General features: G+C 40.7%; 1 protein-coding gene across 8 annotated transcripts in view; it reads right to left on the bottom strand.

The window, feature by feature from the left end:
- The window catches only part of CREM (cAMP responsive element modulator), a 35,228-nt gene extending 11,556 nt beyond the window's left edge, over positions 1–23,672 (bottom strand). Inside the window, exons 1-6 of one of the 8 annotated variants that reach the window (XM_080338496.1) lie at positions 23,527–23,672; positions 18,783–18,893; positions 18,002–18,125; positions 10,142–10,288; positions 6,183–6,274; positions 5,895–6,040 (exon numbers count right to left, since the gene is read on the bottom strand). In XM_080338496.1, the coding sequence (XP_080194622.1) occupies positions 5,895–6,040; positions 6,183–6,274; positions 10,142–10,288; positions 18,002–18,125; positions 18,783–18,823 (550 nt within the window). In that variant the 5' untranslated portion in view covers positions 18,824–18,893; positions 23,527–23,672. Of the gene's footprint in view, positions 1–5,894; positions 6,041–6,182; positions 6,275–10,141; positions 10,289–18,001; positions 18,126–18,782; positions 18,894–22,595; positions 22,627–23,526 lie in introns of those variants that run through there. The other 7 variants (XM_080338500.1, XM_080338497.1, XM_080338493.1 and 4 more) reach the window with 7 other exon arrangements.
- Positions 23,673–24,054: the final 382 nt, after the last annotated feature.

The following is a 24,054-nucleotide window of genomic DNA, read 5'->3' as shown; positions in this document are numbered from 1 at the left end:
CAGCTCCTAGTCACAGAGAATCATTGTAGCTTTAAGACCTAAAGTAAAAAAAAATCAGATTCCCTAGAGAGGTTAATTGTATATTCCTTTTGAAATTTGCATTATCTTCGTTAAGAGCAGAAATATAATAGAATCCTAGAATGCTTTGCGTTTGAAGGGACCTTAAAGATCATGTAGCTCCAACCCCCCTGGGACACCTTCCACTAGACCAGCTTGCTCAAAGCCCCATCCAACCTGGCCTTGAACACTTCCAGGGACGGGGCATCCACAGCTTCTCTGGGCAACATGTTCCAGGGTCTCACCACCCTCACAGTAAAGAGTTTCTTCCTAAAATCTAATCTAAATCTACTCTCAGTTTAAAACAATTATCCCTCATCCTATCACTGTACTCCTTGATAAAGAGTCCACCTCCAGCTTTCCTGCAGCCTCCCTTTAAGTACTGAAAGGCCACAATAAGGTCTCCCAGGAGCCTTCTCTTCTCCAGGTTGAACAAGCCCAACTCTCTCAGCCTGTCTTCACAGGAGAGGTGCTCCAGATCCCAATAATCTTTGTGGCCCTTCACTGAACTCACTCCAAAAGGTCCATGTCTATCTTACGTTGGAGGCCCCAGAGATGAACGCAGTATTGCAGGTGGGGTCTCATGAGAGCCAAGTATAGGAGCAGAATCACCTCCCTCAACCTGCTGACCATGCTGCTTTTGATGCGGCTGAGGATGCAATTGGCTTTCTGGGTTGTGAGCACACATTGCTGCGTCATATTCAGCTTTTTAGCAACCAACACCCCCAAGTCCTTCTCGGCAGGGCTGCTCTCAATCCACTCATAGCCCAGCCTGTGTCAGTGTTTGGCATTGCCTGATCCATATGCAGGACCTTGCAGCTGGCATTGTTGAACTTCATAAGTTTCACACAGCCTACCTCTCCAGCCTGTCAAGGTCCCTCTGGATGGCATTCCTTCTCTCTAGAGTATCAACCACATCACTCAGCTTGGTGTCATCCATAAACTTTCTGAGGGTGCACTCAACTCTATTATCCATGTCCACAACAAAGATGTTAAATAATATTGGTCCCAAAGCAGACTCCTGAGGGTCACCACTTGTCACTAGTCTCCACCTGGACATGGAGTTTTTGATCACAACTCTTTTGAGTATGACCATCCAGCTAATTCCCTATCCACTGAGCAGTCTACCTGTCAAATCCATGTCTCTTGTGTTAATTAAAATACTCCTGGAATTTTTAGATGAGAAAAAATGAATAACCAATGTCTTTCTCCCCCAGAAGATACCTGAATTACAACCATTGTTGTATTTAAAATGGTCTGAGATGGTATGCAAATCAATATAAGCACAGATTCAGGATTGCCAGCTCCTCTGCTTTCACTGTCAGATTCACACTATTTGGTGACATTCTTGAAGGTTCAGCTCTGGTTATCTGAGTACGTGATTTGTTAGACACCCATGTGAGTTTTGGAGACAGCTGATTTCAAATGTTCTCTCCTGACAATAGCAGGTTATCTTAAAAAGGCAACATCAGACAATAACACTTCAAAGAGCACTGAGACACTAACAGTTGATTAGTAAACTGTTATTAGTAAATCAGACAATAGCAACTATCTACTACAACCTCTGCTAACTTTTTGAGCACGTAGTAAAGTTATTTACCAAAATGTCCAAATCCTAGCAGCTAAATTAGCTTCTTGTAGGAGAACATGTGCAATCCCTCTCATGCTGGATAAAGCACTGAGCCCTATCTGCAATACTGGAGCAGGGCTCAGCATGGACCTCAAGTCCTGCCCTTGGAATGGGGAACATGTGAAGTAGGAACTAGCTGACTGTTGCATGCAGGCTCCATAAAGCATTGTGGGGTGTAGGGGAACACACACAAAACGAGCAAGATGTTGTTTCAGTCTGGCCTCCAAAGCTGAAAGTGCCCCATCTGGGGGCAGGGTAGAAGAGAGAAGCAAGAAAAAGAAATCCTTGTGTCCTCTATACTTTGTGCGACCTGGACAAGAGCAAGTTCCCAGCCGTGTGCAAGCCTCCCAGTAGGATTTGTTGCCCCTGCCTCCCAGAGAAGTTATAGACAGCTGAATTCTGCCTCTTACAGAGTTAGCACCAAAAATGGTATGTCTACACCGTAACAGTACCATACCACATAACAAAGAGAACATAATCATGCAAAGTTCTTGGCTCCACAGTGAGCCTGGGTAAACAATTATGTCCCAGCTGCCCTGCAATGATTCATTCAGATCGCAATCCAGTACTTTCTAAACACAAGTCAATTAACTCCAGTAGCTCTCTCCCTTACAGGACTGATTCCTGCCATATTACCAGAACATCACACAGCCCACAGCCCTTTCACTGACCTGATTGCAACCACTGTACAGACTTTTGTGGTGCTGGAGCTCTACTAGAAATTGGGCTTTCTATGGAGAGTACAGGACTTTCCTGGACAGTCCCTGGAGTTGTACACCATGCACATGGATGTAAGTGGCATCTTCTAGGTAGGAATGAATATGATACGAATACCATTCTCTGGGTATGATCAACGGCTCTAATCCAAGTATCTTTCCCTCCTTCTAAAACTGGGAAAAGCATCTAGAGTCGGTCTTTCTCAAAAGATTTCTTAATTCTCCAATCATTAAAAACCTGTCCTAAGACAGCAGGCAACCCAAACAGATGGCAAAAGAACTAGTAATTTTCATTTCCCCTGCATGGTTTCAGACAGAACATCATGATATACCACAAGTAGGCAAAGGGCGAGTGTGGTTAATTCACACACTGCAACTGAACAAACAACTCTTACACAGTTAGACCACCACCACAGGTGAGGCAAGCCAATATTTTTCAGTACTCAGTAACCAACATGACAGAACTACAGCCAACAGAATACGTTTGTAGTCAGATCAGATCCAAGGCTCATACAGAAGACACCACCTTATGCAAAACTATCAATCCTCCTCTTACAGAAAGATAACACCCACGTTCATGGAGGTAACTAGGAAAGACATTTTTTTCCAGCTGGTCATGGTGTCCGTCTGTCTGCTTCCATCAGAGAAAGCCAAGAAGCTCTAAAGAAAAAGATGTCTGGAAACCATGGCAACATACTGTTTTGTCTGGTAAAAAGAAAGCAAAGAACCGCCATCACTGATGCTAATGGAAGAAGTACACTTGTTTTTCAGAAAAAAATACATATCAAGTTTTTCCAAAAATAGTCATCCCAGACATCCAAAATACAGTAAAACTTATCTTTTCAACTAAACTGCCTCACCTGAGCAGGAATAAAGAGAACAAAAGAGAAAATAAGGAATTGGTAAATGTAGTTTTAAACCAGGGCACAGATGGCTGTAGTGACACCGCAAGACCAGCTCTTCATTGCCACAGACATTTTGTGCATAAACTGCTGGATGCCTGCACAGGAGAACCACAGAACCCATGCTGGACAAGAAGAGAAGAGTACTCAGATACAATAACGATAAGCACAAGTAAAGAGCTATTGACAGAAGATGTAAAGGTAAAATAGATACACGTAGTGACCTTCTTCCTCATGTCCATGCTGAAATCAACCCAGGAGAGGCCACATTCCCGTGAGTGTGCCTGGTTTTAGCAATTCCCAAGGATCACAGCAGCCAACAGGACAGCTGCTCAGACATGCTGCAGATCTGTGCCTTATACACACAAGGACTAGAAGAGTCAAGCTCTCGTTGGTAAATTCCAAATTAAGACTCCCTGTACTCCAAGGAGATGATGATCCTTGCTACCACTTGGATTCAACTGGAAATGCAACTTTTCTGGCAAGCAATAACTTTAAGGCTAATGACCAGCATCTTCAGAATGATTTTGATGTAATTGTTCCTAACCAGAATTAGAGAGAAAACAGAAACTTCACTGCAGCAAAAGATGTGTGATATTTTAACTTACAAAATTTAACTTTAAAAAAAATATTAAAAAATCAAATTAATTAATTAATAAATTGAAAAAGAAAAAACCTATCCATGAATCCAAAGCTCTCAAAACAAAGTTTTGGAGCCAGAATCAGGAAAGCCTATGAAAGTTGACATTGCATCCTGAAGCAATGCCTCATTATGGCTGAGAATCTACTTAACAAGTTAAATTACTTTAAATATACAGTACATGTTTTAGGCTACGCATATAACTTATTCAAAGAAAAATCAGCATCAACCAGAAATCTTGTATGCTTGGCTCATGCAAAAGCCAAGTCTAAATAAAGATTTCATTAAAATTTTGTAGGCTCTGCTAAATTAAGCATATTGTTGGTGATGCTCTCTGTTGTTTGATTTTTTCAGAAGTAAATGTATGATTGAACAAGAAAGCAAAACCACACTTGTCTGTCACTATGTTTTAGAGCTATGTTCAAATTAAAACATCCCCAGTTAAGAAGTAATAGTCACCTCCTGCAAGACATTGCTAGAAAAGTACAACTCTGGTTTCCTGGAGGAATCTACAATTAAGAAGCCTAAACATCTAATTTATTAGAAATTCTATAGGTTTGGAGGCTCACTTGAACACAGTACAGACACTACAGGACTTCTTTTTAAGCCTTTAAACTGCAGATATGTATTTTTTAAAAATAAACATAAGCCAAACTGAATTATAAATTCAAAACCTGAAGAAAGTAATTTAATTTGTTCAAGGATTCCTGACAGATTCTGTACAGGATAACTGTCATTTAGCAAGAGCACAGGTTCACAAAAAAAGCACTTCAGATGCTGTACATCATGAATCAGACATTTATTTATGTCTATACCTTACAGAACAGGTAAGAAAAGCAGCTTAGGAGCCCAAGTAAAATTGCTTTCTATGTTGAAGGGGTGGATAATATTATAAGAAATTCTGCTTTCTCAGAGTTGATAATTACTTTAGTTGGATAAATTAAAATTAACTGAAGGATTCTAAGGATGACTAGAACACAACTGGAGAGCCACTGCATCCTCTTTCATACACCATCACAATGCTTTAATAGACTTCCCTTGTTTCAGGAACAAAAGAAAAAAACCCACTACATGTCTATTGCAATTTTCCTGTCCTATCAAAGGAAAAACAGCTGCATTTCCATGTAGCTACACATGAAAGGACATGGAAAAACAAAACAAAACATACACAACATCAACAACAAACAAACAAATCCACAAAAAAACAACCACAAAAGTGTAGGAGCGATGCTTTATCCAATAGATAATTTTAAAAGAGTTAGTAGAAAGTTAACCCTTAGATTATATACAATTAAGCCCAAAGAAGCTATGGGGAATGAGTTTGCAACATTTTTTAACATAAATGCAGGAATAATGATAAATAAAAATCTATAGAACAGAACTGTGAATCCAACTTTTAACTTCTGTTTCGATGAAGTATCAAATGTTGGAGACCACAACTTAAGTTAATTCTGCAGCTAAAGTGTTCATACTTGACAATTGGAGAGGAAAAGACATAGTTCTTTTCAGAAAGAAAATTCAAAGTTAAGAATAATTTCATACTCCAACCTCATACTTTAAAAAAGTCTAACTCACTAATAGTCATCTAATGTAATAAACAGCACTAATACATAGCAAGTCACAATAATTTGAAGCTGCAGTGATTTATAACACTGAACATTCACATAAAAATGTCAGCATTTTTCATTTCACCTGAGCCTCGCCTCCACATTTTTAATGCACAGGAGTTCTAGAAGGACTAAATCTAGCAACCAACAGACATTACAAGAAACAGACTAAAAGTCTACAATGCCCACATTAGGAAAAATTAAATATTAAAATTGAAATTATTTAGGAAAACAGAAGTTCTCATTTTTCTTCACCAAAATCCAACATCACTACTTCATTATGGAAACAGAGTTGTTCCTATACAAGTTCTGCAACATCACATAGTATCTTTGCAAACGTACTGTATTGCCCTGCGTTAGTATGATACAGGCTGGTTGGCATGGCCATTGGAGACATTCCAGAAGGTACTCCTTCATCTTCTGATTTTTCTTCTTCTTCAATCTTTGGTACTGCAGGAGTATCTGATGAGAGTTCATTCAAAATTTTTCTAAAAAAGGATGTAAATAATTTTATACATTTGAAATTCCATATCCATGAAAAAACTAAGCCACTGGCTTTTATCAGATAGTTTTGCAGCAATATATAAGCTGCTTTTAAACCCCAGCAAAATCAAAATAAAGAGTCCTTACCGGTATGAAGGCCTTCTTGAAAGTATTTCCCTACGTCTTTGAGAATCAATTATCCCTTCTGATTCTACACATTCATCTGCAATCGATGCTACCTGTAATAGCAAAGTTTCTGGAATTCATAACTTCATAAAAAAACCCACAGCAACAGATTTAAAAAAAAAATTTCCATGTTTGCATACAGGAAGTTTGTGCACTTATTTATCACTAAGTGTGATCTTGGACTTCTTTTGCCAAAGCAAACCACAAATTCTGAGGTTAGCAACACACAGCCACTTAAACAACACCTCCCATTTGAAAAAGAAAAAAATCCAAATAATCCAAGTTACTTTTTTGTGAGTGACACCTAGAAAAAGTACTGAAGACAGAAGATTTATTTAAATGTGAAAATATTATGCACTTTAATTAGCTTTTAAAGTGAAATTAAACTTTTAAAATACAGACTACTGCACGAATGCACCTTAACAGTATACAATAAAAAAGCCTCTTCAAAACCACACCAAAGCTATTTAGAAAATATGTACACATATACACATATTACATTTACTGATACATTCAAAAATACAAATACACTGTTTAGCAATACTGTGCAAGTTTTAGAAACCCCTGACAAGTGCACAGTGTCTCATTTCTCAGACCTTTCTTGGTAGTATTTTCACAGGTTCTTTTTCTCTTAAAATTACCCAAGACAACATGAAGGCCTGGAGGTGAATCACACTCTTTACCAGCAACTATCTTATTACACAGAACTGAAAGTGATTATTTAATTTGGAAAACATGCTGGTTTTTTGATTCATTTAACTACTCTGAACTGTTAGAAGTGTAAGGTTTCCAAACTGAAAAAGTGCAGTAAAGTTAGTGTGGAAAACAACTTTTCCACATCAAGACAGACCAGACTGCAGTTTCAGACTAGGTGCTGGGTTAAGCTAACGCTGGACAAACACGAGTTAAGTGACTAGAAGGCTCAAGTGTTCAAGCTAAGCCTTCCCTGCAGCTCAGGGAAGTCAAGGATGAGCTCCAGAACTAATGTGACAGCCAGGCCTGAGTGCTCAGTGTTAGAAACAAAACCTGCACCACCCCAACAGAAAACAACTGGCTGGAAGGTTCTAGAAATTTATAGGCCTGGGTCACCCCAACTCAAATCTACAAAACTACACCTTGAAAGAACTACAGGTTATTGCAGAATTAAATCATCTCTTCACTTGTTAATTTTATTACATTGCAGTTCTGTGTAAAAACATTTAATGTAGCCTCATTTTGCTGAGTAATACATAGGAAGTGTCATTAAAACCGTACACCTGCCTAACTGAAAAAAATAGAGCTTAAAAATAACGAGAGGCACTTCTGCATGTCTATAGATGACTAGCGCCAAACCAGACTTCAGAGCCGACTGGCAGAGGCACAAGAGCTTCAAGAAGTTTTTATTTATCCTTTTGCAGGACGGACAAATGCTGAGCAGCAAGGAGATCATCTGCAAGGCATTTCTCCCAGTGTCCTACAGCGATCTGCTTGTGGATCAACCTTCAAGCCTCTGACATAAACCTTCAAAACTAAGACAGCGTTACACAGCATCCTGGCTCAGGACAGAACTCTCATTCTGCAGCGGGGGGAAGGAAAAAAGAAATTATTTGTCCCAGGACAAACAGCAGAAAAACAAGAACTCAGTGCCTTTAAACCTTCCCAGTGCACTAAGGGTTACCAAACCAATAGCCACCTCTAGGTTGAGCAGATGGCTGAAGAAGCCAGGACCAGTTAAACTTTGGGAAGAAGGTAAGGAAATCACAACAAGATTTAAGCATATGAATGTGGAAGAGGACATTTTCTGCAAGACATTTCGGAAGTTCTAACTTCCATCAATACAAAGAGATAAATTTAATGTTTCAGCTTGTTCTAATAGCAAGCAACCACATTCACAATACTAACCAATGGAAGCCACTGCCACTTTTTCCTGGACATAACTCAGACTTCAACTTTACCACACTGCTCTCACGTTTAACTTTAAGCTCATGTTAGTCTGCCAATATCTGACACATTACAGGGAGGAGCAAGTAGGAAAGTCGCATAACAATCTGAACATAATCCTTCCTACAAGTAAAACAACATTAACAAAACAATAAGAAACATGATCTAGATAAGCATTTTTTTAATCCCAAATGCAACAGCATTACAACAAAAAATTTTGAACACCTTCCAGTTTAGAGCCGCAGGTGTTTGAGGGAGAGGTCACGCAAGCTTTAACATCAACTTCCAGCACACCTTTTTTTTTTTAAGTAAACTGATATCATTTCCCAATTTCCCCACTGGTAGAGATAGGATATCAAGTTAAAGCCAAACAATCTGGAGGAAATGCCAGGTGGCAGGATAAAGTACTTAAGAGGATTAGAGAAAGGCTGAGCAACCTCTGTAATGGAGTCTTTTACTGCATGCTCAAGCCCTTCTTGTAGAGTCACCTTATTTGCCATTAGCATGCTCAAATGCTACCAAAGCAAAACCCTGGAACAAACTAGTCAGTATTAATCACGACACAGCTTTCCTGTCTCCGCTCCTCTGGGAAAGGGAAGACAGCCAGAGTTCACTCAACACAACAAATAGTCGACTTCCATTCCCCTAAGACGACACAGTAGCAGCTGGCAAGAGATTCCAGAGAAATTCTCCCTTCTGAGCTTTGGAGCAAGTCCTCTATTTTTGCATGTATGTCCTGACTATACTGATTGGAAGAAAAGCAGTGACAGAAACTGAGAATTACTGGAATGCCCTTATCTGATGGTCCACTCTGGTAAACTGCAATTAGAAAAAAAATCCATTTTAAAAGTATTTCTTTTGAATACTCTGATTTGACTTCAAGTTTGACTAAACCCAAGTGTCTTGCCACCTGCTGTGCCTGTTTCAATAACAATCTAGAATTTCAGAACCTTCCCAGGTCATATTGTCTATACCTACTGCTTACAAATAAAATATTCAATATCTGGCCATGGTTTTATTATTTTTCTTTAATCTCTAAGATAAATGATACTTACATATACCTTTTTATTCATTATACTTGAAAGCTACTAAGACAAATCCAACTTTAAAGGTGGCTTCTCAAGAAGACTGACAACGTGTCTCTTCCTTAACATGTTGCAATGACTGCAGGTAAAACTGTTCACACACAACAGGTATATAGTCCCTCTTACCAGAGATATCAATTTTGCTTGCAAAAAGCAATTCAGTTGACATTTCACAAGCAGATTTTAAGAAAACTAGAGCAAAGGCATTCCTTGCTACAAGAAAAACACCAATGGAAGGCCAAGTAATCTTCAAAACACTCTAAGTTCATTCCCTCTAGGTTTTTTTCACTATTTAAAAGCTTGGAAAACTCTTAAGCATTTTGCATCAGTCTGTTTTCTAACTTCAGCAACTTCAAACATGTAAAGATTTGCTAAATAAATGTTTATTTTGAGGCTGCCCTTATTTTTTCATCTTTACATATCCACACCCACAAAAAGCAACATCAGATGCTCTAAAAGGGCCTGATAAAAACAATGCGGAACTATTTGACTATAATATGTTTACTTCCATTATATCCAGATGCTGTCCAAAAATAAAGTACGAGATACTTGCAAATTTATGAGTTCGTATTTCCCATTAGAAAAATGACATTCATAGAACTTAACAAACCAGAAGAACTGCAAGATACACTAAAGCAAGCCCACATTACTACACAAACTTGCTGTTGTGCAGGTTCAGGGTTCTGAGACACAATTTCTTAAAAGATAAACAAGAAGCATTAAGGAATTGCTCCACAATTCTTGTAGAGCTGCTCCTGGTTGGCAGTTTGCCGCCTTCCCTCCCTCTCTGTTTGCCACATCATATGAGTAAATCTTGCTGTGCTGATAGGAAGGGAGAAAAACTGAAGATGGGGTTGGAGAGAAGAGTTACGAGGCACTAAATATTCATGAAAACATAATAGTAAAAGAGCTAACCTGAACAGCTTGCATGTGTGCTGAGCGAATGACTGAGGATGGTGTGGCTGGAATGACACCCTGGGCATGAACAGTGTGACCAGAAGGCAACTGCACCAGAGTGACAGCTGGAGATCCTCTGCCAGCACTCGATGCAGCTACAGAAACCTGCAAAAATTACAGTCACCATGTTTAAGTAACATGCCTTAAGATCTCAGCAAATGCTTTTAGAAGTGATACTAAAAGAATCTGGTTTTGATTCCATATCTAAAATAGCTTTTATATGTGCATTTATCACAAACAGAAATAAACTAGTTTTACTAGCAAAAGGTTGGTGTATGTCTTTCCAAATGGTATGGAAAGCTTAAAACTGTCCCCTGTCAAATTGCAAATCTTTCTTCTGCCTTTTCTTTTGTTGCCAGAGACTTCATGTTTTCAATTTAAAACAACCATAAACTATCGAACACTAAATCTGTTGTTATTAGCATGAAGGTTAGGAAGAACCTCAAGAAATCTAACAAAAAATATCAATATTCACTGAAGAGGTATATTAATGCAACAACTACAGGGCAGAACGTTCTTAGTCAGAAATTAAAAAAAATATCAAAAGGTAAATAAAGCATTACATGGATTTGTTATTTGTTCTAGTATTATAAATCCTCTTTATATTTATATATTATTTATATATATTTATATATCAAGAAAAATGGAGTGTATCAGTGCCCTGACAGAACAACAAAAATAAAGAACAGCTGTCTCTTCTTTAAGTCTAGCAAAGCTGAAGACAGTGTTCTGTTTAGGAATAATCTGATCCCTTTTTCTGATGACATTTTATAGCACACATAGCTTTCCCCAGCCCTGGGCTCCCCACCATCGGTACTGAGAATGAATGGGTTAAGAAACAGTTAAACACCTATAGGCTAAAAGGAATAGTTCAATATTTATGCTATTACTGTTAAGTCTACTAACAGAAACAAATGCTGAAGGAAAGGGAAAACACCCTGATTAATCCCAAATTCTGTGAGATGAAACATTGCTAAACTCAGAAAAGGAAGAGAATGACAAACACAAATCATACAATAAATAGAGATATCACAAGGTGGGTTTTTTTGAAGTAGACTGCATTGAAAAACCTTATTTCTATATTCTGCATGTACAAGAAAAAACCTAGACTCATATGCAAAATTCTAGTTTTATTCCCTTCCTAGATTGGCTCTCAGCCCCAAAAGGTATCTGGTATGAGTAGTAAGGGTAAAAAGAGAGGATAGTGAGAAGAAAATCATGCTGAACACTGAACGTTGATTAAAAAAAAAAAAGGTTAAAGAAAGTTTTGTATTTTTCTGTATTCACAATTGAAGGTTTTTTTGAATTTCAAATATTAAAGAAGCTTTCATTCCTGATCCATAAGCCATTGCTTGTCTGGGAAACATTCCTTTCTTAAGGCAAGAGAAAAATTTTAACTACTGTTAAGATGTACAACTGTCAAAAAGACCAGATGTTGGCTCAAATTATCTTGAAGAAACAATGTTTCTAGGGAACACAGACAGGATCTTGTCAACATTCACTATGTAATTGTTCAATTGTTATGGGAAACTGAACCACTTTTCAGGAAATAGAACAATTGAGGGCATTTCTAACCCCAGAATGGAAACAATTATTCCTTCAATGGCTTAAATGGCAATACGTAAACAAGTCACACACAACTTCTTCCCAATCTATAAAACAAATATTATCAGAAATTTATCAGAAATAGATATTTGAGATTGAGATCTAGAAAGTCTTGAAGATCTGAAAAGTATGATCTGTTTTGTGTCAAAGCTGACATCACCCTAAGCCCAGGCTTCAAGGAAAGAGCATGGGGTAGTCCAAATGGTTACGAAGCGTGCCAACTTTTCAAAACATTACAAAGGATATTTCATCAAACCTTTAGATTTACTGCTACCTTCGTGAGAGCTGCCACCAGATACAATACTCAGTGTATCAGAAATAACTTTCCGAGTTCAACACACACGAAACAGTAAAAGGTCAGCAGTTTCTGAGTTTCTTTTTAGTACAAAATGGGTCAGGCACATATAATCAGGAACTAATCTAGTACTCAAGATTAAGAAACACTACATTTAAAAGATCCCATTCAGTATAAGGGAAGAGGAGACAGTAGTATTTCAAAACTGGATCAACCCAAAAGTTATTTGTTTGCTCATTTATATCTGTTTTAAATGGGTCAATGTGATTTGATCGCTGCCTGCCAAGTTTCCACAAATATCTGCAGGTTACACAATGTGTAACCTACAAATTTTAAAATGTCTGTGATTCTTTTGCATTAGGTTTGTTTTCTATAACTAAGACTGAAATCAATCTTTCCAACTTCATCTTCTGCATCTCTTTTATAAATATTAGAAATTATTAAACCAATTTTGATTCACATTTCCTTTTGCATTGCTTGCAAACTGAATATTCCCATGTTAACCAAAATTCTAGAACCTTTTGATGCTATCACACATAAATGCTGACTGAAACAGACTTGGCAAAAAACTACTTTCTGACGTCAGTGATGTGCAATGCTACCTTTAACATCATTACTTCAAGGGCTGCCTGGCACAATGACTGAAAACAATGAACAGAAGCAACTCAGGAACATAGAGGGTGAGGGGAAGCTTAACACATTAAGTACCTGGTTAAAAATGTAAGGGTTATTGTCCCTGGCAATGGCAAAGATACTTCAGATGTTGTAATGTCCTTTTGGGTTCTCTCCTCTTATGTATGCAATGGTGAAGTCTAATAACTTCAACAAATATCAGCCATGCACTCTGTCATAGCAGTATGGTCCCATACTTCATACATTTGCCAATATAAGTGCTCCATCTTCCAAGAGGGAAGATAAAAGTAGCCAGCAAAAAAAGATCAAGGACTATCTTCATACCGAGGCACACATTGTTTTTTGAAAGAGGTTACTCATCAGTTATCTGACTTCAAGATGCATCTGCATCTGAAGAGTTACACTGTGGATGTACGCACACTCGGCACTCAAGGTTAGATAACTTTTCCCTACAGAATACTACAGAGGTTACGTTCACATTCAACCCCTCTTACCTCAAACATTGCTGATATGAAGTACACACTGCACAGCTCCATCTGGTTTCTGTCTCTACTTTAAAATCTAAGACAAGGACTCCAGAAGTACAGTGCAAAGTACTTCTGGAAAAGGAAAAGACAAGGCAAACCCATCCTGGATTCACCTAATAAAAGAGCAAAGGACTCACCACACTCAGGCACTGAGTGGCCTCTATAAGAAAAAGCTGAAGACAGGGAAGTCCTCGTCAATTCCAAAGCTAATGTCAAAAAAGGAACACATAATGTTAAGGAAGGCAAGGTCAGGCTGATTTCAGCCATTTGGTGACAGCATACCCTTGAGGAAGCACAAAATGGTGACAAGGCTGCAGGTTCATCATGCTCTAGCATCAACTTTGCTAAATGTCCTGGACTTGAATTTGGCAGGCTGGTTTTAGACACCTTGGCAAACTTCTACAGGGCTCAATCTCTTGGGAGCAAGATTTAACACAGTTTGATGCCAAGAGCCCACGAAGAGAACATCCCTTAAGTGCTAAACCTGAGGAGTCCCAGCTTGGAAAGGCAACACACTCCAGGCTCCAGAAAACTCCCTCTGCTCGCTCCAAAAGCAGGTCTCACATTGTACATCCTGAGCTGTGTCTAGTTCATGGCCAGCACCGAGAGACAAACAGACGGTATCTCAGACAAGACAGCAGACAGCTCTATGCATAGACAAAATATGACAAAGTTTACAAAAAGGGGTTCAAAGAGGAACCCATCAAGGACATAGGATTAAAGAAAAAAAAATATATATATATATATATGTATTTTTTGTCTAATCTGAAAAAGGCCTAACCACATTCCTCTTACATTTTTGCAGTTACATTTAGTGTAGCTGGGCACAGGGAACACAATGCAATATGGCCTGTAGAAATCCTGCAAGAGGAACTAATTTCTCTTTGAATGCCAATGCAGATGTAACTGTTCCCAAATACAAGTTTGACTGCCATCAACATTATCATAATATTTCAATCCAAATTAATCTCCTCTTAAGAACAGCCCTATATGTATTAATATGAAATCTCTGCATGTGAGACAGAACCTCTGGAGCCCATCTCAAAACTGGATGAGACATTTTCCACCTTGCACCTTTGTCCTTCCCCGATGAAAAGGTGTCAAGCTTCTGTACAAGTTCTCGGTATATTTCCAGCAGCTTCTAAGGACAACCACCAAAATTTTTACAAATTAATAGTTTCTTACCCAATTCTTTTGGTGGTTGGATCACCAAAACAATACTGTGTCAATTCATTAACTGGCTGAAAGCGAGGGATGCAAGAAATTAAATCATAAATGCGATCTTTTAAAATAACCCTTTAGGATATAAATTGTTGATTTTGCCTCACTGGATGAAAAATGCATATCATTTTTGCTAGTTTCGAATTTACTATTTTTTGCTTTTGCAAAAAAAGTAATTTTACTTTTAGCACCAAAAAATTGCAGGAGCATATGGCGATATCTATTACACAAGCTAGGAGGAAAAAAGAAAAAAAGAAAAGAAAAAGAGAGAGAGAGGAAGAGAAGGAGAAAGAAGGAGAGGAAGGGAGAAGGGAGAAGGAGGGAGAAGGAGGGAGAAGGAGGGAGAAGGAGGGAGAAGGAGGGAGAAGGAGGGAGAAGGAGGGAGAAGGAGGGAGAAGGAGGGAGAAGGAGGGAGAAGGAGGGAGAAGGAGGGAGAAGGAGGGAGAAGGAGGGAGAAGGAGGGAGAAGGAGGGAGAAGGAGGGAGAAGGAGGGAGAAGGGAAAAAAAATCTCTTCTCTATTAACAATATACAATAGGTCCTCCTCCACATTGGACGTTATCCCATCACACCACAGTGCTCCAGCACAGACATTCTTAATGTCTCCCCTCCCTCCCAACAGGGGAGACATTAAGAATGCTTCAGTACAAAACAATGTCTGCCCTCTAGATATTATCATCTTATTGAATACTTTGTCCATCTTTTTAAAACTAAATGGAAGGTATTTCTTTTAAAAGCCTGAACTCTGGAGGAGGGAAACCACCACAAAAATCAAGCACCTTCTATGCAGTTGCGTCCCTCAGCATTTTCCTAGTCATTCCCTGGCCAAAGCCATAATTTTAAAAGTGAGCAAATTAAAAACCATTAATTCCATCTGAATATTAGAAATCCCACCTTTTCTACTATGAGGACAGTCAAACACTGGCACAGGCGCCCAGAGAGGTTGTGGAGACTCCATCCTTGCAGATATTCACACCCAGCTCCAGCTGACCCTGCCTGCAGGGGGTTGGACTCTATGATCTCCAGAGCTCCCTGACAACCTCAGCCATCCTGCAGCTCTTTGATAATATACAGAAAACTACAAATTGACTATTAAAAGATAAGGTACTAAAATGCTTTACTCCTCAGTGAACAAAACCAAGTTTCAACAAATATTTGGCTAAAAAAAAATTAAACAAAACACCACCACCACCACACAACAAGTGGAAAACCCACAAAAATATCTGAAAAGGAGCCTTCCGTTTCAGTGACCAGGTAAGTTACCTCTCGGTAAGAACCAAGTAATTATTTTCTCATACTTCTGCACATTTGCACAAAGGTTAGTAGGAGAGATGAGTGAAAGTTGGCACGAGGCACATCTCAGTCAGTTTAAGTGGTTTTCTGCTCGTAACTGTGCTCTCCAGAGCCCAGAGAGGGAGAGGGGCTCTCTGTGCCCTCCTGGGACAGTCTGAACACACGGATGCTGGACCAGCAGCCCAGCCACCAACTCCTCAGGAACCCCGAGTTCCCACCGCACCCCAGCTCCGGTAGCGGGGAGATGTCCCTTGCGCGGGGGTTAACACCCAACGACCGCCACTAACCCTCGCCGGGACAAAGCTCCTCACCTTCAGAGCCTGCCAGGGAGGGAAATAAGGAAAGAACATCCTTCTCATCTTAAGCCAAATAAATGTCACGACAAGGCCTTCCAGCAGTAAGGTTTCCGCCAGGGCCCGTGTTACCAAGAAACGCGGCGGCAGTTCAGCCTCCGGCCGCCGGGGGGTGCGCGGACCCCGGCTGCCCAGGCCGGCGGTGGCGGCGCGGCTGCGGCCCCGGGGCGGCTGCCAGGCCCGGCGCTGCCAGGGGCTCAGGCTGCAGGCCGGGCCGGTGGAGGCCTCCGGCTTCACTGCTGGTCACAGAGCGGAACAACTGCACCAACCCCACTTTCCTGGGCGGCCCGGTAAAGGGCCGCAGGCTCCAGCTATGAGCACGGAGCAGCTCTGACAGGTGCGGGCCGGCTCTCTGGACCTTGTCTGACCAAAAAGAGGGTCTCCCAGATGTAAACTCGAGTACCACGCTGAGCCTTCACACTGAGGTGTACACGTTTGAGTGGTGATTGACTGAAATCTGTCAGTACTTCAGGGTTATTAGTTTAAACTGAAAGACCCGAGCCCCATGCCCAGTATGGCTGAACTTTCATACACAGTACTCAAGCATTAAATGGAAATAAACATAAAAAGTGTTTTCCCTGGAGACCTGGCAGAAGCTCTCCTACAGCATCAGTGACAGCTTTGTCTCTTGACCAACGTCAGAAATCCCAAGTGACAGAATTAATAGGAATTTTCTTCAGAGAATATTGCACAAGCCAATGGATTTTACATGTAAATCATCCCATGAAGTTAAAACACAAAATTTGAACTGAACTATCAAAGAAAGAAGAAATGAGGGGATGACATCAGAGCAAACCAAATAAAATTATTGATCTTATGCTCCATTCTTCAAGAAAAAAACAAAAACACAGTATTTCCAAAGCTACAGTCAAAACAACAACAAAAGACATAGGTAACAAAAACAACAAATAAGCAATCATAACAATTCTGCAGTTTGCTTTGTGTCTGATGATCCAACAAAAAGCAGCTGCACTCAGTCTTGAAAATATACCCATAATGTAAATCAAGTATCTACCATACCAAATATGTGGCATCAAATCTTACCAAGTAACTTATAGCTTCTGATGATAAACAAATCCTGTAAGATGTTTTTTGTGTTTGTTTGTTTGGGTTTTTTTTGGGGGGGGGATGGAGTGTGGTTTGTTTGTTTTAATTGGTTCCTTTATTTCACAAAGGGTTTTGGAAGATCCTTTTAAGGGGTCTGTACAGCTTCCTAAAGCTATAAATCTTAGTACTGGCAAGAACACTATTTCTCTCAAATGCTGAACATTTCAGTGCATACTTTTAATGTTTGAGAATTATGATGTCATCTTTTATCCATTAACCAACAAAGAAAAATCCAGGTATGACTGCAATATAGGACATGTAAAGTATATTTTTAGAACTCCAGGCACTGTCATTGGATGCACAGGGATGAAACAAAACAAGCATACATTAAAAATGTACTTGCAAGAAGACAAAACGTGTTCTGTATAAAAACTGGAACCAGCAAAGGACCATGGTTACTTTTATTCATTTTTTATTTTTTGTTATATGAGACATCTTCAAGATACACGTTTGAGCTATGTTTGATCTTGCAGCTACCTCAAATCTTTAGGAGTCTATTCCCATCTCTATAACAAACATAATCATATCGGAAAAGTGAAAAACAAAAATGTGCCTACTGGTCAAAGCCTAATCTGCTAAAACTATTACCTTTTAACAGACCCGATTTTATACTAGCTCTTTGTTAAATACCGCAAGGCATAGTTTTCAGTATACCTTTGCTATATTTTTCCTATTTCATAAGTCTTACAGAACACGTGAACTCCATATAAATTGATAATTTTAAAATCATAGCAGTTCTGTATATCATTTTATTGATTCTTCTCATCTTTCCACATATCAGCTTACCTCAGATTCTGGGGAAATCTGACTTTGGCCTGGCTGATTCTGAAAGCGAGCAGCATCTCTCTCTGGCACAGAATCCACTGCATTTTCATCCTGTTGTGATGCAACCATTTCCATGGTCATCTGTCTAAAAGTAAGTACATACAGAACTAAATAATGCAGTACAGGGAGGTATACCAGGTGCCTAGGGAGAAAACAGCAATTCCACACGATTTTCTATTTGGAGCAGACAACTAACAGAAAATAAATAGATTTCTCTCAAAACTATCAGATAAACTGGAGTCCTTTCTTCCCGCTCCCCCATATTATAATATTCATTCATACAGCCAGGAGCTCTAAAACAAGTACTTTGGAAAGCTGCAAGGAGGGACTGTTCAGGAAAGGCTTCTCAGGAGAAGGACAAGCAGAGTCCTGGGGTCTGGTGCGGCGCTGGCCGTGGGGCTGGGAGCACAGTGCTCCAGAGCAGCCCACCAGCACTGCCCGCAGCAGGGCCCTCCTGCCTCTCCTTTCCCTCCAGACAAGGCTCAAGTTGACCAGCAGCCATGCGCTGTTACAGGTCTCTTGAACCTTCTGAGATACCAACACCTAGCTTGGATCTACATTTGAATTGTCCATAAACTACTTGTGCCTCAAAACCTACAACAGTAATTCTTGGTTTGCAGGTTTAAAAGTGGAGTAAGTTTCACAGAAGAATAAGCAACTCCGTGACCCTCAATTTAAGCCACCAGTTTAAACTCCATAGAGAAAGCTTCCAAATATATCTGCTATATAAAAATGCAATTACCTGACAGTTGCTTTTCCATATTTCTTGGCACACTTAGTCATAACGGAAGGTGTGTTTTAAAACAAAAGCTTGGTTCTCTTCGGCTCCCTTTCTCTCCTACCAAACCCTGCACTGAAGGTGCAACATTAAACAGGTGATGTCACAAACATTGCCATGGCAACAGGTCAGTTTACAAACAGAACAGACACAGGACAGGGTCAGGCAGAAGCAGGCAGGACACCCCACAGGCACACTCCCTCCTACACCTTAATTGCACAAGGAATTGAGGCCGCAAAAGGAAGATGTGGTATAGTTGTGGGATTTAAGAGGCAGCAAATTTCACTTCCTTGGGTTCAATTACCGTAACTATGGGATGGCAAACCCGTTTGAACTCCATAATCAACTATTGCAACTGGAGGAAAGTTACTGCAGGTTCTTCTCATGTCATACATTGAGAGATGGAGAAGGAATCCTGCTATGCACCTGACTGCCAGGCTCCTCAATTTAGTCCCACATGTTAAAAGTTAACTACATGAAATCAAATCAAATGTAATTCCAACTCCTTTTGCGGCACTATTTTACACAATATTGCACAGTCTTCAAGGAAAACAGTTGTTGTTTTTTTGTTTTTTTTTTTAATCACTCTTTTTGCCTAGAATAAAGGCATGAAAATATGAAAAGGAACCAGTCAAATGATGCAGAGAGGCATATTTCTAGCTTTTATTCCTCCAGTGGTATTCTACTGACCAGACTTAACAGTACTATGGCTAGTGGCAGCCAAGCCATACACAGTTCAAGATTTTATGGATTAACATTAGTGTTTCTGCCAACAAAAGTAACATACTCTGTGCCAGTATCAATTCATAACAAGATATTTTACCTAAAATCTTTCTACATTCCCATCTTCTTAGTTACCACTGATTACCCTTTTCTCTAGATACAATCTAAAAAGATGTACTGAAATTCACCAAGCTTTCCTCTATAATTTTCCATAACAAGATGTTTATCATACTAAATAATTTTGGTTTTATATAAGCATTCAATGTAACAATAATAAAAATGTAGAAAAATAAATGGCCCTCCTTAGTAAACTAGGACCATCTATAGAGTCTCAGACATGAAATCTCTCTCTGGTTCATGTCAGGCTGCCTCCATAAGCTTCAGAACAGCCTACACACCAAGGCAGATTAAATAATGCATAGGTATTGGTAACATATTCATTGCAATCTCTTCTTAAAGAAGGGAATGTAGTTAGAATGAATTCACTTTATACAGGCCCTAAAGGGTTTTCTTATCCAAAGGCAGTTGTCACTGATAACCTACTGCTGGAAAAAAAAGCCACACAAACACCAAGCAATTTTATTCCCAGTGACTGTATTGCATAGAAATTTTACCTAGAAAGAGCCATTCTTCATGTTGTAAAAATAGGGTTACTTTCTAAATTTTAGCTTAATTACTCACTGATTGCAGAACACTATTTTAAAAAGTTATTTTACTATTTTGATTATCAGGATTTTTCTCCCATAATTGATTTTCCACCTATAATTGTGTAGATGCTGACTCTTAACACAAAGTATTGCCTTTTAATAATCTTTAGCAAAGTGAAGTCTGAAAAACTGTATACTACTTTTAATTAGCTTTTTTTTGTTTACTGCCATAAAATGCCACTGTTAGCCTAGAACACAGCAAAATTCTCTTTCTAGGTAAGCTAAAATGCACTGCTTTTTGACAACCTGGTAGTTCTAGCATGTTTGTAAATAGCGACTTGACTAAAAATGCCTTTTAAATACCAAGACCTAACTATAGCCTTTCAAACTGAAACAAACGTAACAAAGGGCATAATTCTAAAAGCTACACTAGTTATCTTGGCATAAAACTTCAATGAGAAAGATAACTGGAGACAAAATGTAGCACATTAGTATCATAATTCAGACACGTTACAAGATTAGGGCTCTGGGGTGGAGGGAGCCACAGGGATTCCTACACTTGCAGTGAAGGTCAGCTGAAGTTATTTGAGCCCCCAGGGTCTCGTCACTTCTCATGTGCACTTCTTGTGCACAGCTCAAGCCTGTGTGTGCCAAGAAACTCCTGAATTTCACAGTCCTGTCCAGGTTATCACTGTCATGCACTCTCATAAACTCTCAGATTACTGTATCACGAGTTGTACAGGTTTTGTATTTCCTGTATTATCTCATATATAACTTTACCATGAATACAAACTTGTTAATAAACATACAGAAAAATACAGAGCAAGATCATAACTATGTGTTTTTTCTAAAAAATCAGTAATACAGACTGTGGTAAGAAATAGTTATTAATCCAATCCAGAAACTACCAACATAAACAGTTTCTACATGTATCACACTTCATCAGTCTACATTGCAAGCAAATTGTAACATATTTATTGCTTTTAAGTTTCAAAGTAAGAAAAATCTATTGAAAAGCACTTTAAATCATTTATAAAAGTGTATCCATAGTAGTACATATCACACTTTAAAGTTCATATTATCTTCTTCCTATTTTCAAGGAAAACCATGCAGGTTTAAATTAATTATATGGTCTTAAGTCCTGCTTAAAATTATCTAATGTTTTTCTTCATTGTACAATTAATTATATACAAGCTTTAGTCTTATATTCAGTATGAATACACTTTTTTCTCATATCTTCCAGCTTGATTTCTAACCATCACAGAACAGTAATTTTAGATATTAGTCTGGATTTTTAAATTAATAAAGAAGTTGTACCTTTCCCCTCCCATAAAAATAGGGCAAAAAATGGCTTTTCATAATGTAGGCAAAGATACCTGCTTCTTCTTTGCTACAAAATAGCAAACAAATCTTCAGGATCTGGCAGGAGGTTCAATATATATTAGCACATATTTACTATAGTCATTGAGACTAATGTCCAGTAGGTCAGTTGTGAGTAGACACCGATTAAGATGCATTTAGTGCACATCAAAAGCTTATTCAGCTGATTGCAACAGCATCCCTGATGGGACAATGCTGCCAGACAGCATCAGGTAAAGTAAAATATTGCCCAGGTGATCTAGAAAACTGGAAGGCATTTACAGCTAAAGGTGCAAACCTTTTCTATTTTTGTCCACAGATAAAAGGATAGCATCACTATCAAGATGTGTGCTTGTGTAGTAGAGAGCACAAAAATTCCTGTCATTCTCTCCCAATACTGCTGGTTTTACAAGTACATCACTGAATATTAATATATTTAATGTATTTTGATGAAATTAAACTGCATAGGCAAACTGGTAGAGTATTTTGCATAACTGGAAATGTATGACTGTCTAATTAAATACCCAGAGACATTTTAAAGACAACTTCTTTATTTCAACAGTACTTCATACATCATAGAGTGTTTACAAAGGTGGCTTATTACAAAGGAAATTGTAAGAGGCTAAGAAGTATGCTTAAGCCCTTGCTCCAAATCTCTTTGAAGGCTTTTATTCACAGGGAAGTTACTAGAAAGCACGGATATGAATTTACAAACATCTGTTTTGCATTTATTGATGATTTCACACCGAATGTGGAAACTCTCAGAACCAACTACTTTCAGAAGAGCATTTGTGCTTTGAAGTATGAAGTCTATAATCTGTTTTACTACACTGCTTTGTGAAGCACACCGACTACCAAGGCAGTCACGGCATTCAGCCATGTAAAATGAGCAACAGATTCTGAAAGTGTAATCTTTCTGTTATGTTTTCAGTATCAGCAGAACACTTTCTTGTCCCTCCTAAATTCAAACGTGTTTCCTTTTTCTTCCCCATCGTTTTGTTCCTATAATATCCTAATAAAACCCTAAAAAAATACTTAAAAACTCAACCTGCTATTAGTGTCAGTAAAAACATGCTACCCATTGCTTTCCATCTGCCACCTCAATAACTTGGACCAGACAGTGCTGAGTCTGCTGTGAAGAGGACACATGGTCCACGTTTAGAAGAGTCGTCCAACCAGTTTCTGAATAAGGAAGAGGGTCATTTAAGCGTCAGTACCTGTGGAATCGTTTAATTGGTACAATACATGCTGCTGTTTCATTTAGCACCAAGATGCTGACACAGCAATGGAAGATGCCACAAATCCTCCAACTTCAAGCAAGATGTAGGACTCACGAAGCCCACTGTGATCCTCTCCCAGCTGTTCTCCTGCCCCAGCTTGGAACACCCCGTGGGCAAGGATGTAACCAGCCCCACCGGACCGCGGGGAACGAGCACCAGCGCTCTCCCCGCCGCCAGAGCACCGGGCAGCAGCAGGGCCCGAGCCTCGGAGGCGCCAGGGACCTGCCGTCCCGGGGCCCCGGCTGCAGCGGGCAGGCAGCTACCGCGTCCCTCCCGAGCCGGACCCCCTCCCAGGCCTCGCTCCGGACGAAGGTCCCAAGCCGCACCCCGGTGCGGGCATCTCGGCTCCCGGGCTGTAACGGAGCAGGGCGCTCCGCATGCCCCCCTTCTCGGGGTCGCCCAGCAGCGCTGAGCCGGGCAAACGAAGCCGCCGGACCCTGCGCGGCCCTGAGCGTAGCGCGCTCGCGGCCCCAGCGGGGACGCGCATCCGCCCGCTCTTGCGCGCTCCCGGCAGCAGGGGCTGAGCCGGGCGGCACAGCGCCCCCCTGCCCTGAGCTGAGCTGAGCTGCCTTGCCCTGAGCTCCCCTGCCCGCCCCTCCGCGCTGCCGGCCCCCGCCGCTGCCCTTGGCGCTCCCCAGCTCCCGGCCCGCAGGGGGTCGGGCTGCGCGCACACGTATCCCCGCCCCCTCCCGCACTCACCCGCCGCCCTGTACGTGCTGCCCCCGTCACAGGGGGTGGGGGGGATTGGGCCGGGCGGAGCCGCACGTCGGCCCAACGTCAGCGCTGATGCAGCCTCGCCGCCGCGGGGGCGCTGAGGAAATGGCGTCGGCGGCGACTCCCAGCCCCAGCGGCCGCGGAAGGAGGAGGAGCCGGGCCTTAGGCGGGGCCGCCGATTGGCTACGGGGCGCCCAACGGCTGGCAGGCCGGCCAACCGACGCCGCGGGGCTGCCGGCAGCGCCTCTCATTGGCTGAGAGGCGGGACGAGTCCGCTGCTGGGGGGAGGGGCGGGTCTCACTTCTGTTGTGGGGGTGCCCGGCAGTTCCCCAGCCGGGCGTGTGGCGCCGGGGAACGGCTGGGGCTGTGGCTCGGACCGGGGCGCTCTCAGCGGCGGCCGGGGTGGTGATCCCGCTCCCCGAGGAGTGCGATAACAGGGGCGCGGTGCCGCCGCTGTCCGTGCTGGCCTCCCCGCGGGGCCCAGCTGAGGCCGGCGCTTGCTCCGGGGACGGG

The sequence above is a fragment of the Nesoenas mayeri genome (assembly GCF_963082525.1).
Source record: "Nesoenas mayeri genome assembly, chromosome: 2".
Taxonomy (NCBI): Eukaryota; Metazoa; Chordata; class Aves; order Columbiformes; family Columbidae; genus Nesoenas; species Nesoenas mayeri.
The sequence above is the reverse complement of the archived record's forward strand: the minus strand, read 5'-3'. Positions and strand labels throughout refer to the sequence as shown.